General features: G+C 46.3%; 1 protein-coding gene across 4 annotated transcripts in view; it reads left to right on the top strand.

Moving 5' to 3' along the window:
• LOC124043663 (RNA-binding motif, single-stranded-interacting protein 3-like) overlaps window positions 1–14,350 on the top strand; it is a 335,167-nt gene that overhangs the window by 310,313 nt on the left and 10,504 nt on the right. For all 4 annotated transcript variants that reach the window (XM_046362469.1, XM_046362468.1, XM_046362470.1 and 1 more), the window contains one exon: window positions 1,149–1,199. In XM_046362469.1, coding sequence (XP_046218425.1) covers window positions 1,149–1,199 — 51 coding nt within the window. The remainder of the gene's footprint in view (window positions 1–1,148; window positions 1,200–14,350) is intronic.

Below are 14,350 nucleotides of genomic sequence, written 5' to 3'. Positions count from 1 at the left end.
AGCCATGCGGTCTGCCCTGCTGTGTTCTGGCTGCCTTAATATCAAACACAAGCTCAGGGCAGCGTCAGCCAGAGGTAGACGGACATCCTCAGACTAGACCACTGGACAACATAGTCAGTCACACAATGTACCTGCTTCTTATGAAGTCATCACTGCTGCTACTAATGCATCCATAATAATAATTAGTTTTTAAAAAATAAACAATCAATCTCAAGTCAAAACATTTAAAAGCACACGCAGGTTTAATCTTGTTGATGTCACGTGGAAATATTCTAAAGATGGACGATTAGGGAACAAAGCTTTGGTCTCATCTCTCTTTTTTTCTTCCTGTTGTCTCGAGAACAAACATCGTGAGGAGGAAACAAACAATCATGGCTCTGTGCTATACAATAAAAACCCCTCACTTGTTTAGGCAAGCCCCAAATCATGGGCTTTAACAAGCTCAGAGGATTGGCGTTCTTATGGAAGATTAGCATCTGTTTGTCTTTGTTGAGTCCAATCATTTCCACAAGGATCAATGGGCAGACGTGTGTGTGTGTGTGTGTGTGTGTGTGTGTGTGTGTGTGTGTGTGTGTGTGTGTGTGTGTGTGTGTGTGTGTGTGTGTGTGTGTGTGTGTGTGTGTGTGTGTGTGTGTGTGTGTGTGTGTGTGTGTGTGTGTGTGTGTGTCTGACTAGCTGTCTAATACTCCTCAACAGCAAATCTAAATGGTCCATTTCTTCAACTGTGGCTTCTCTCACGGTCGACAGCAGGAATTCTGAATGACCCACTCAGTCCAATAGAGCAGTAGGTCTTTTTCTGCTTCAGGGTTAGTTTGTGGGTCCTTGTCCCTCGATATTCGGATTGCCACTGTCGACCCAAGCTGGGTTGAGCCATCTTGTCCTGTGGCGTGACACGCTGTGCCTAACTCTGCAAATTCAAGGCCTGTGTGTTTTCAACTGGCCCGAGGCTCGTTAGCTTCGTCTTACCTCGACACGCCCACACTTCCCAGGCATGGAAGTGACAGTGGGAAAGGACAGGGCACAAGCATGCAGAGAAATAGCGTGACAATAGAAAACCAGTTCTTGCACACTGTTGATTGTAAGGGAAAAGAGGTGGCATGGTTAACCTTAAGTCAATAATGCCGTTTCATTTGATGTCTCCCTCATAGGTCCAGAGTACGTCATGGATGCCTCATCAACAATACGTTATGCAACCTACAGTAAGTGCATTTCCATTCTCTCTGTCATGTGATTCACTGTGTGTGCTCTAGCAGTCCCACGTGGACCTTTGACCTTTTGGGTTAGAGGTCGACAGAAGTCGAAGATGCCTGATGTCTACTTTCACTTGCGGTAAATTCACAGTGCCGTTCGGTTAACTCACCAGAAGAGTTACGAGCGCTTTGGACAGAATGTTATGACTCTTTCAGAATGTTGCATCCTCCAAGGCACTTTCTATGTGTTTAGAGCTAATATCAGGCAGCGTTGGAATTGGTAAAGTAGATGCTCCGTCTTCAAACTCCTCCTGTGGCAAGTCCACTTTCAGACCACCGCCAGAACTCACCCACAGACTCGAGCACCGAACCGAATTGTATCGCTGATAGCTAAATGATTCCTCCACTACTGTCTTGAATCACCGGAAACGATGTATGAAAGTTGGTCGTTCCATCGTGATAACCACTTGGATGTCCATTCGCTCTTTCTTAGGTGTTCAGACATGTGCTTCTGGTTGGGAACACACAGAGTTTATGGGTCTTGGTGGACTGTAGTGTGACTCAGCAGAATTTAACTAGCAAAGCAGAACACCAGCTAGCCTGCTCAATCTATCTCTGCTCAATCTATCTCTGCAACACACCAGGCCACCAGCACTCAATTCTCCAATAGTACTGCAATACTACTTATATCAGTCAGGGTTTCATGTTATATTAATCCTACATTACTAATAGTTCCCATGTGGCTCTGGCGTTGCAATGCCAGGGTTGTGGGTTTCGATTCCCACGAGGGGCCAGTACAGAAATGTATGTACTCACTACTGTAAGTCGCTCTGGTTAAGAGCATCTGCTAAATTCTGAAGAAAATGCTATAATAATAATAATATATGCCATTTAGCAGACCCTTTTATCCAACGTGACTTAGTCATGTGCGCATACATTTTACATGTGGGTGGTCCTGGGAATCAAGCCAACTATTCTGCCGTTGCAAATGCCATGTTCTACCAACTGAGCTACACAGGACCAGCGTTTCATGTCATATTAACCCGGAAATGTTTATCATCCACAAGTTCAGCAGATCTCAAACTCAACCATTTTAGCTAGAATACAACCTCCATTATACCTAACTACTAGTGTATATAGTTGTTTTTGTTTCATTCATTTGGTTTCATGCATTTTTCACATAGAGTAGCTAATAATAACATTATAATAGCACATACTTTAATGCAACCGACTGATTCCCACTTAGGACAACTTAGTCTCTTGTTTAGGCAAGAGGCAATTAGTTGGTCTCGTGCATTAGAGCAGCCTGTATGAGTTGTTCATGAGAGCTGATGCTTTCAGAGCTCCTAATGGTTCTGCTGCTGTTGCATCCAATCTCCCATCCTGGCCCTGAGCTTTACTGCAGTATGTAGCTTTTTATACTCGTGTCATTGTGATGTGTTAGGCTATTGCCATGTTATCAATATTGCACTAATGTGAGGGACTGAAAATGCAGCCTCGTGTTTTGCAGAGGGTATATCAGGTTTCGGGTATGACCCAGATGCAGACAGTGTCAGGGAAATAAAAGTTTATTTCTAATACAGAGGCAGGCAAACAACAGGTTAAAGGCAGGCAGGGGTCAGTAATCCAGAGCAGGTAGGGTGCATAGGGTCCAGAACCGCAGGCAGGGTCAGGGCAGGCAGAAGAGTCAAAACCAAGGACTAGGAAACAGGAGCAAGAAACAGACAGGAGCAGGGGAACAAACGCTGGTAGGTTTCATAAACAAAACAAACTGGAAACAGACAGAGAACACAGGTATAAATACACAGGGGATAATGGGGAAGATGGGCGACACCTGGAGGCCGGGTGGAGACTAGCACAAAGACAGATGAAACAGATCAGGGTGTGACAGACTAGAGATATTCAAGTCAAATCCAATTTTAAAGGTCACATGCGCCGAATACAACAGATGTAGTAGACCTTACAGTGAAATGCTCACTTACAAGCCCTTAAAAAACAATGCAGTTTTAAGAAAATTCTTTAAAAAGTAAGAGATAAGAATACAAATAATTAAAGAGCAGCAGTAAATAACAATAGCGGGGCTATATACAGGGGGTATTGGTACAGAGTCAATGTGCAGGGGGCACCGGTGTTGATGTAATTGATGTAGTTGCCATACCAGGCAGTGATGCAACCCGTCAGGATGCTCTCGATGGTGCAGCTGTAAAACCTTTTGAGGATCTGAGAACCCATGCCAAATCTTTTCAGTCTCCTGAGAGGGAATAGGGTAGTAGTTTTGTCGTGCCCTCTTCACGGCTGTCTTGGTGTGCTTGGACCATGTTAATTTGTTGATGTGGACGCCAAGGACCATGAAGCTCTAAACCTACTCCACTACAGCCCCTTCGATGAGAATGGGGGCATGCTCAGTCCTCCTTTTCCTGTAGTCCACAATCATCTCCATCATCTTAATCATGTTGAGTGAGAGGTTGTCTGACCTTGTCTGACGTCTCATTGTTGTCGGTGATCAGGCCTACCACTTTTGTGTCATCAGCAAACTTAATGATGGTGTTGGAGTTGTGCCTGGCCATGCAGTCATGAGTGAACAGGGAGTACAGGAGGGGACTGAGCACACACCCCTGAGGGGCCCCTGTGTGGGGGATCAGTGTGGCGGATGTGTTGTTACCTACCCTTACCACTTGGGGGTGGCCCGTCGGGATGTCCAGGATCCAGTTGCAGAGGGAGGTGTTTAGTCCCAGGGTCCTTAGCTTAGTGATGAGCTTTGAGGGCCCTACGGTGTTGAACACTGAGCTGTAGTCAATGAATAGTATTCTCACATAGGTGTACCTTTTGTCCAGGTGGGACAGAGCAGTGTGGAGTGCAATAGAGATTGCATCATCTGTTGGTGCAGTATGCAAATTGATGGAGGTCTAGGGTTTCTGGAATAATGTTGTTGATGTGAGCCATGACCAGCATTTCAAAGTATTTCATGGCTACAGATGTGAGTGCTACAGGTCAGTAGTCATTTAGGCAGGTTACCTTAGTGTTCTTTGGCACAGGGGCAATGGTGGTCTGCTTGAAACATGTAGGTATTACAGACTCAGACAGGGAGAGTTTGAAAATGTCAGTGAAGACACTTTCTAGTTGGTCAGCGCATGCTCGGAGTACACGTGTTGGTAATCTGTCTGGCTCAGCGGCCTTGTGAATGTTGACCTGTTTAAAGGTCTTGCTCACATTGGCTGCGGAGAGCATGATCACACAGTCGTCCGGAACAGCTGATGCTCTCATGCATGTTTCAGTGCTACTTAGAAGAAGTTATTTAGCTTGTCTGGTAGGCTCGTGTCACTGGGCAGCTCTCGGCTGTACTTCCCTTTGTAGTATGTAATAGTTTGCAAGCCCTGCCACATCCAACGAGCGTTGGAGCCGGTGTAGTACGGTTCGATCTTAGTCCTGTATTGACGCTTTGCCTGTTTGTTGGTTCATCGGAGGGCATAGCGGAATTTCTTATAAGCTTCCAGGTTAGAGTCCCGCTCCTTGAAAGCGGCAGCTCTACCCTTTAGCTCAGTGCGAATGTTGCCTGTAATCCATAGCTTCTGGTTGTGGTATGTACGTACAGTCACTGTGGGGACGACGTCCTCGATGCACTTATTGATAAAGCCAGTGACTGATGTGGTGTACTCCTCAATGCCATCGGAAGAATCCCGGAACATATTCCAGTCTGTGCTAGTAAAACTGTCCTGTAGTTTAGCATCTGCTTCATCTGAACACTTCTTTATAGACCGAGTCACTGGTGCTTCCTGCTTTAATTTTTGTTTGTTAGTAGGAATCAGTCGGATAGAGTTATGGAGTTATGGTCAGATTTGCCAAATGGAGGGCAAGGGAGAACTTTGTACGCGTCTGTGTGTGGAGTAAAGGTGGTCTAGAATTTTTTTTTCCTCTGGTTGCACATATAACATGCTGATAGAAATTAGGTAAAACTGATTTAAGTTTCCCTGTATTAAAGTCCCCGGACACTAGGAGCACTGCCTCTGGATGTGCGTTTTCCTGTTTGCTTATGGCGGAATACAGCTCATTGTGTGCGGTTTTAGTACCAGCCTCGATCTGTGGTGGTATGTAGACGGCTACGAAAAATACAGATGATAAACTCTCTAGGTAGATAATGTGGTCTACAGCTTATCATGAGATACTCTACCTCAGGCGAGCAAAATCCTGAGAATTCCTTAGATATTGTGCACCAGCTATTGTTTACAAATGTGCCTTACCAGATGATGCTGTTCTGTCCTGCCGTTAGTGTATAACCCGCCAGCTGTATGTACTTAATGTCGTCATTCAGCCACAACTCGGTGAAACATAAGATTATTACAATTTTTAACTTAATGTCCCGTTGGTAGGATATACGTGCTTTCAGTTTGTCCCATTTATTTCCCAGCGATTGAACGTTACCTAGCAGAACGGAAGGCAAGGGGCAGATTAGCCACTCTTCACCTGATCCTCACAAGGCATCCTGGTCTCTCTCCGCGAAGCCTACGTTTCCTTTTCCAGCGAATTCCGGGGATCTGGGCCTGGTTGAGTGTCCGTAGTATATCCCCCGCGTCCCACTCATTGAAGAAGAACTCCTCATCCATTTTGAGTTGAGTATTCCCAGTTCGGATGTCCAGAAGCTCTTTTCATTCATAAGAGATGGTAGCAGCAACATTATGTAGAAAACAGGTTACAAACAACACGGAAAAAACAAACAAAATAGCATGGTTGGTTAAGAGCCGCTAAGATGGCAGCCCTGGCCTCCTGCAGTGGTTAAGGGCCAGCTGTGCCATCAGAGTCCCTGGGTTCGCGCCCAGGCTCTGTCATAACCGGCTGCGACCGGGAGGTCCGTGGGGCCATGCACAATTGGCCTAGCGTCGTCCGGGTTAGGGAGGGATTGGTCGGTAGGGATATCCTTGTCTCATTGCGCACCAACGACTCCTGTGGCGGGCCGGGCTCAGTGCGCGCTAACCAAAGTTGCCATGTGCACGGTGTTTCCTCCGACACATTGGTGCAGCTGGCTTCCGGGTTGGATGCGCGCTGTATTAAGAAGCAGTGTGGCTTGGTTGGGTTGTGTATCGGAGGACGCATGACTGAAATTGGGGAGAAAAAGGGCTAAAATATTTAAAAAAGTTTTTAAAAAATGGCAGCCCTACCCTTCGGCGCCATCTTGGACAGCTGGAGGTGTTATGCAGGTGAGTGAGGACCCAAAAGCGACTTAACAGAAACTGAGTTATTTAAAGTCCAAACAGAGATAACATAATCCTCAATCCTTTACAGGAAATGTCCAAACGGGGAAAACATAAATCCTCTAGTTGTTGAGAGGGATTGCAGGATAAGCGGCAACAGACTGCAGGTCCCTTCGGGTAGGCGCGGGCTGTAGCGGACAGAGACACCTGCTCACACGCAGCATCTGAAGATAAGGCAAAACACGACAGGACGGAACAAGGACACAGCATACAGCAAACAGCAAACAGCAAACAAGAATCCGACAAGGACAGAAGCAGAAACAGAGAGAGAAATAGAGACTTAATCAGAGGGCAAAATAGGGGACAGGTGTGAAAGAGTAAACGAGGTCGTTAGGAGAATGAGGAACAGCTGGGAGCAGGAACGGAACGATAGAGAGAGAGAGGGATAGAGAGAGGGAAAGAAACCTAATAAGACCAGCAGGGGGGAAACGAATAGAAGAGAAAGCACAGGGACAAGACATGACAATATATGACAATACATGACAGGAGGATCTGAAGAAAGATCTATCCCCAAGCCATCCATTTACATTACGGTCATTTAGCAGACACTCCTATCCAGAGCAACTTACCAGGGTTGTGAGTGCATACATTTTCATTCTTTTTTCATACTTGTTCCCCGTGGGAATCAAACCCACAACCCTGGTGTTGCAACTGAACTACACAGGAATACCATCCCACTGGTTTTCATACACTACGTCATACCTAAGGCACTGTGTGGGTCCTCCAAAGCCATATCTTAGACTTAGAGCATTTAGGGGTCCTAGTGAGTGAGATCATTTACACACAGGCAGTATCAAAGACGACTACTGTACATATGTGATACCGGCCAAGCCGGAACAATGCAACATTGTTCCTGATCTACCATCACCACCAACACCAACACCACTATCCATAGAGAAGCCCTCCTACCACCTACTACCCTAGTTCCTGATCTACCATCACCACCAACACCAACACCACTATCCATAGAGAAGCCCTCCTACCACCTACTACCCTACTGCTGCTCCCTGCTGCGACCGTTACCACCTAGCCTCCCCGTCTCAGTTACCCCCACGCTGGGAGACAAGCAACATGTAATCTGGCCCCAGCGGGGCACCACTCCACCAGCCTCCCAGCCAGCTCCTCTCCTTCCCTCTCCGAGCCAGTCAACCGCCATGACGGGACGGGACGGGGGTCCCTGGTGCTACAGATGCTGCAGAGAGGAGAGGATCAAAGCGTGTGTGTGTGTGTGTTTGTGTGCCTGCCTGCCTGTATTGGATTGGTTAGGTGTGCAATATTAGTGTCTGTGGATTTATGCTGTTTACTGCACCGTATGGGTGTGTTTATTAAATAGAATAGGTGCTGCTATTTGACCCGGTGTCTCTTGGAAAAGAGATGTTATCTCAATGAGAAAAACCTGTATATATAAAGGTTAAATAAAAAGAAAACAGTTTAAATACAGTAGCGTCCCTTCTGCTCCCTCCCTATAGACCAGTGTGTCTTTCTCTCTCTCTCTGTCCATATGGCCTTGTTCCAATGGCGCTGCATCCACAATCCACCAGACCGCCCCCTATGCCCTAACCTCAGCTGCCCCCCCCCCCCCCCCTTCAACCTCCCTCCACTCGACCACCACCCAACCTGTCTCCGTATGTCTGCACTTATATTCTTCCTGCACAATGGCCACATTGTGGTCGTCCCCCCCCCCCGTGCCGCCGATCCTATGAAACACATTAAACTGGTGGTGCGTGCTAGCCTAGCGTTCAGGGGCTACTTCCAAGTATTAAAACTGATTGTGCTGCAATTTGGGGCTGTTGGCGTGCACAGCGTGTTTAACCAATGGGCCATTCTGGGGGGAGTGTTTGCCTGGTGTCTGGCGCAATATGGAGGCGGCGGAGCATGGTAAAGGGAGAGGACATTGCCACAGCCAATCAGAATGACTACGCTAGAGCGCAGACCTGGGTTCCTATTCTGGCTGTGCCGGGGTGGACATTACAAGAGTACACGCCATTAAGGCCAGATCGTTCTTCAAGATGCCAAAACGTTCATAGATTACCAGCAGGGTCAAATAATAATCACACTTGTTGCAACAGGTCAGTAGCTCAGGAGTAAATTGTCAGTTGGCTTTTCATAACCGAGCATGGCTGACCCCAGCTTCCTGGCACAGAGACTATTACAGCCTAGATAATGGAGGCTGAGACGTTGGGGGTCAGCGGACACTGTGGCCCCGTCCAACGATACCCCCAGACAGGGCAAACCAGGCAGGATATAACCCCACCCACTTTGCCAAAGCACCGCCCCCACACCACTACAAGGATATCAACAGACCACCAATGTACTACCCTGAGACAAGGCTGAGTAAAGCCCACGAAGCTCTCCTCCACCGCACGAGCTCAAGGGGGCGCAAAACTGCTCAAGAAGATCACGTCACAGATTCAACCCACTCAAGTCGAGTATAGCGCAAAAGATCTGGCACGGTGTGATGCACCCCTCCTAGGGTCGGCATGGAAGAGCACTAGTAAGCCAGTGACTCAGCCCTTGTAATAGGGTCAGAGGCAGAGTATCCCAGTGGAGAGAAGGGAGCCGGCTAGGCAGGCAGAGACAGCAAGGGTAGTCCGTCACTTCAGTTTTTGCACCCCTGGGCCAGACGACATTAGACAAAATCATTTTGAATACTATGTGAACCCGGGTATGCTAGTCTGCTGCTTGTCGGTGGCAGTTTGAATTTTGAAGGAGTTAACATGATAAGTGAGAATTGAAAGTGTTCTTTGAGCAAGAGTTTGCAGGCTGCTGTTACATGGTAGAAACAGCAGTGTATCTTGTTTATCTCACTAGATTGAGTTTGACAACCGTAGCCTGAGTGCTCTATCCGTCAGCGTTGCGCTTTGTTAGGAGATGGGGAGAGAGAGAAAAATGAAAAGACAAACAGTTTGCAGAAATGTGTGTATCCTTGGACGAGAAGTGCTTAGAGCGAAAACTTCAAAAGAAAAATGACAGCTTGTTTTCAATTGCCGTTAAAAAAAACGGCTTCAACTCGCTTCTTTCTCTCCCAGTCCTTCACTTTTTCTCTCTCTCTCTCTGTTTATCTTTCCCTATCATTCTCTCTCACACAGTCTCCTCCTCTCTCTCTTCTCGTTCTCCTGTCTCACTCTCTCTTTCTCTCGCTCTCTCTCTTTCTCTCTCTCTCTTTCTCTCTCTTTCTTTCTTCATCTCTCTCTTTCTTTCTTTATTTCTTTCTTCATCTCTCTTTCTTTCTTTATTTTCTTCATCTCTCTCTCTCTCTCTCTCTCTCTCTCTCTCTCTCTCTCTCTCTCTCTCTCTCTCTCTCTCTCTCTCTCTCTCTCTCTCTCTCTCTCTCTCTCTCTCTCTCTCTCTCTCTCACCTGTCCCTTCCAGTACTGAGGTTCTTTGAAGCTGTGGTGTACATGCCAGCTGGGAGGGTGGTGTTGTAGATCAGTCAGCAGCAGACCTGGGATAGTTGAGTAGACTACACTGCAAACAATGTTAGTGTTACCTAGATATTATTGTATTGAGATAATGAAGTTAAAAATTGCTTGAGTTGAGTTCATCGCACTCACCAAGAAAACGCATTTACTCATTTTTAGTTGACATAGCTTACCCGGAAAATACATCAAGATAATTTGTATTGTTCTAAAATATTCGGACGACAAGCCTTTTTCAAGCCTCTTTTTAAGTACGCAAATTGATCTGCCAGAGCACTAAGATCATTTGTCTTGGTAAGATGTCTTATTAAGATCAAATAACATGAAATAAGAATTTTTCTTACCCTATCAAGACTTTTTGGTTTTGTTTAAATAATCAAAATTGTCTGCCAGTGCAATGAGATACACTACATGACCAAAGTTATGTGGACACCTGCTCGTCAAAAATCATGACCATTAATATGGAGTTGGTCCCCCCCCCTTTGCATCTATAATAGCCACTCTTCTGGGAAGGCTTTCCACTAGATGTTGGGACATTTCTGCGGTTACTTGCTTCCATTCAGCCACAAGAGCATCAGTGAGGTCGGGCACTGATGTTGGGCGATTAGGCCTGACTCGCAGTCGGCACTCCAATTATTTCCAAAGGATTTTGATGGGGTTGAGGTTAGGGCTCTGTGCAAGCCGGTCAAGTTCTTCCACTCCAATCTAGACAAACCATTTCTGTTCTGTATGGGCCTCACTTTGTACACGGGCACATTGTCATGCTGAAACAGGAAAGGGCCTTCCCCAAACTGTTGCCACAAAGTTGGAATCACAGAATCGTCTAGAATGTCATTGTATGCAGTAGCGTTAATATTTCCCTTCACTGGAACTAAGGGGCCTAGCCAGAAACCATGAAAAACAGCCCCAGAGCATTATTCCTCCTCCACCAAACTTTACAGTTGGCACTATGCATTGGGGCAAGTAGTGTATCTTGGCATCCGCCAAACCTAGATTTGTCCGTCGTACTGCCAGACGGTGAAGTGTGATTCATCACTCCAAAGAACGCGTTTCCACTGCTCCAGAGTCCAATGGCGGCGAGCTTTACACCACTCCAGCCGACGCTTGACATTGCACATGGGGATCTTAGGCTCAGCCATGGAATCCCATTTCTTGAAGCTCCCGACGAACAGTTCTTGTGCTGAAGTTGCTTTCAGGGGCAGTTTGAAACTTGGTAGTGAGTATTGCATCCAAGGATAGACCATTTTAACTCCCTACGCGCTTCAGCACTCGGCAGTCCCGTTCTGTGAGCTTGTGTGGCCTACCAATTAGTGGCTGAGCCGCTGTCGCTCCTAGGCGTTTCTACTTCAAAATAACAGCACTTACAGTTGACCGGGGAAGCTCTAGCTCTAGCAGGGCAGAAATTTGACTAACTGGCACTAACGGTAGGATATATTTATTTAGGATTTATTTGTTTTTTTATGCACTTTAGAACCCTAGCCAGCTTCACATGGCCCCTGCTCCAGCAAACACACATTAAGATGCACACAGGCAAACACACACACTCCACTCTGCCAAACTACTGCAGCAGATAAACTAGCCAAGTGCAACATTGTTGTTTTTCCCAAGTGACTGATGTGCAGTATGCACCCTTGATATATGTGCTCACTCCAGTGTGCTGTTTTAGTATGTCTTTCATGTTTGTTCAGTAGAAGTTACACCATATTCACTGAATTCCTCTGCATGGTACCATAGTTGGTCTTTCTTGCAGCGACTTTAAACCTCAACTATCTCCCTTCATGGGAAGCACGGAATCATCCCACTGTATGATACACTTTGGTTCAGGGGGAGAACGTTATGTTATGAATTTGATTCGTTTGGCAGAATTTGAGCCTGGGCCTCGGCTTGGTGTCCGGTTGTCCTCGAGCTGCTCTCATTGTGTGCGCGCCCATTCTGTAAAATGGCTCTGCTGGTTTTCCCTTCAGCTACTGTGTCACTGCCAGCCAATATGGTTACAAAGGTTGATGTCTGTTCTGAGTTGTAGACTGTTGGTTTGGCGTATAGAAGATGTACAGATATAGCCTGGGTGCCATTCTTTTTTTGCTCTCTTGCCAACTCCCAATGGAATTGTCATGCTGAACATTTGGTTTGATAATGACAATGGTGTATAGGCAAAAGCACAAACAGATCTGGGATCAGATTAGTATTGATATTATTAGTGATATTGATGTTTTACTGGCTTGTAGTGTGTAATGCAGCATGTTTTGTCAGAGTCGCTTACAGTACATTTCATTTTGATTCTACAAGATCAATTTGGAGAAATGTGTTCATTCCCCATGCCATTTCCTCACCTCAATAAAACATCAACTGCTCTGACATAGATTCAAATCAAATCCCACACAATCCCTGTCCCTCACAGATTCTGGAGGCTGCTTCAGGGAACGCCGGGCCAGCGTTTTGTTTTTCTGGTACCCATTACCATGGCGACCACTGCCACCCCCCCATCCCCCGACGTTGTAAATCACCACGCCAGAGTTTCCAGGCACTCACATGGGACAGTGAGACAGTCAGAGACATGTCGTAAAAGTGCTGTGACGGTCAGGGCCGCTGACATCTGGGGAGGTGAGGTAGTCTCAGCTGAGCATATCACAGCCACAGTGTGGGCTGTTGTTCACTTGTGGGGTCATCGACATGTCCGCTAACACATCATTTCGTGTGATACAGCCCCACTGCTGTAGTGTATCGTGTGAAGATCTTTTAGAAATGCTTATAGTCTCTGTATTTGTCTCAGAGTGTCTCGGTTTGTCTCGTCGTCTTTTTTTTGTTTCACTTGGGTCCCTCTCTTAGTTTCTGTTCGTTAAGGACGAGATAGGGGGATCTCTAGGCGTAGTCAAAAGAAGAAAATTCCAACTCATCCTGTCATTGTTGTACCTCAGACTTGTGTCTTCGCCTTCACCACGTGGGGTCTTGTAGGCAGGCTGCTGCAAAGCAAGGACTGACGTCTGTCTGTCTGTCTGTCTGTCTGTCTGTCTGTCTGTCTGTCTGTCTGTCTGTCTGTCTGTCTGTCTGTCTGTCTGTCTGTCTGTCTGTCTGTCTGTCTGTCTGTCTGTCTGTCTGTCTGTCTGTTAGCCCTAGGTGGGATTCATGTTGTGGATTAGAGAAATAGACTCCACAATCCAGCCTCCCGTCTTAGGGCTTACAAGCCTGGAAAGGTGCCCGAGGCCTTGGAACCTGGTGCAGCCATGGAAGGCAGCACACAAAGACTATCTGAAATAGCATGCTGCTCACCATAAACATACACACACTATCACTGAATGACTTATGCAATTTCCCGAACACCAGTAGCCTAACCTCTTTTTTTTCCTCTACGGGTGCTTTGGTGGTGGTGCACAATACATACATTATGAAGGTGGGCAATCCTGGAATTAGGGGCCCAGTGCCTCCACAGTTAGCCAGCTCAAGCAGGGGTTTGTCTGTAAAGCCCGATTCACAACAGACCGAGGGCATTATAGCCCGTCTAACAGCCTTGATGTCTGACATCTCGCCGTCTTTAACTACCTAGCTACAGTTTATCTGCTTCTCCTGTTAGCAACCCACACACACTCAGTATACACACACACACTCAGTATGACATACACACACACTCAGTATGATACACACACACACTCAGTATGATACACACACACACTCAGTATGACATACACACACACTCAGTATAATACACACACACTCAGTATGATACACACACACACACTCGGTATGACATACACACACACACTCAGTATGACATACACACACACTCAGTATAATACACACACACACTCAGTATGACATACACAGTCAGTATGACATACACACAAACACTTAGTATGACATACACACGCACCGACACAAACAGTATGTCTGTGTGTCATACTGAGTGTGTATGTGTATGTCATACTGAGTGTGTATGTGTATGTCATACTGAGTGTGTGTATGTCATACTGAGTGTGTGTGTGTATCATACTGTGTGTGTGTGTATTATACTGAGTGTGTGTATGTCATACTGAGTGTGTGTGTGTGTGTATCATACTGAGTGTGTGTGTGTGTGTATCATACTGAGTGTGTGTGTGTGTGTATCATACTGAGTGTGTGTGTGTGTATCATACTGAGTGTGTGTGTGTGTATCATACTGAGTGTGTGTGTATGTCATACTGAGTGTGTGTGTGTATCATACTGTGTGTGTGTGTATTATACTGAGTGTGTGTGTATGTCATACTGAGTGTGTGTGTGTGTGTATCATACTGAGTGTGTGTGTGTGTGTATCATACTGAGTGTGTGTGTGTGTGTATCATACTGAGTGTGTGTGTGTGTATCATACTGAGTGTGTGTGTGTGTATCATACTGAGTGTGTGTGTATGTCATACTGAGTGTGTGTGTGTATCATACTGAGTGTGTGTGTATGTCATACTGTGTGTGTGTGTGTGTGTGTGTGTGTGTGTGTGTGTGTGTGTGTGTGTGTGTGTGTGTGTGTGTGT

This window comes from Oncorhynchus gorbuscha, linkage group LG09 (assembly GCF_021184085.1).
Source record: "Oncorhynchus gorbuscha isolate QuinsamMale2020 ecotype Even-year linkage group LG09, OgorEven_v1.0, whole genome shotgun sequence".
NCBI classification, from domain to species: domain Eukaryota; kingdom Metazoa; phylum Chordata; class Actinopteri; order Salmoniformes; family Salmonidae; genus Oncorhynchus; species Oncorhynchus gorbuscha.
This window is presented reverse-complemented; position numbering and strand designations above follow the sequence as displayed.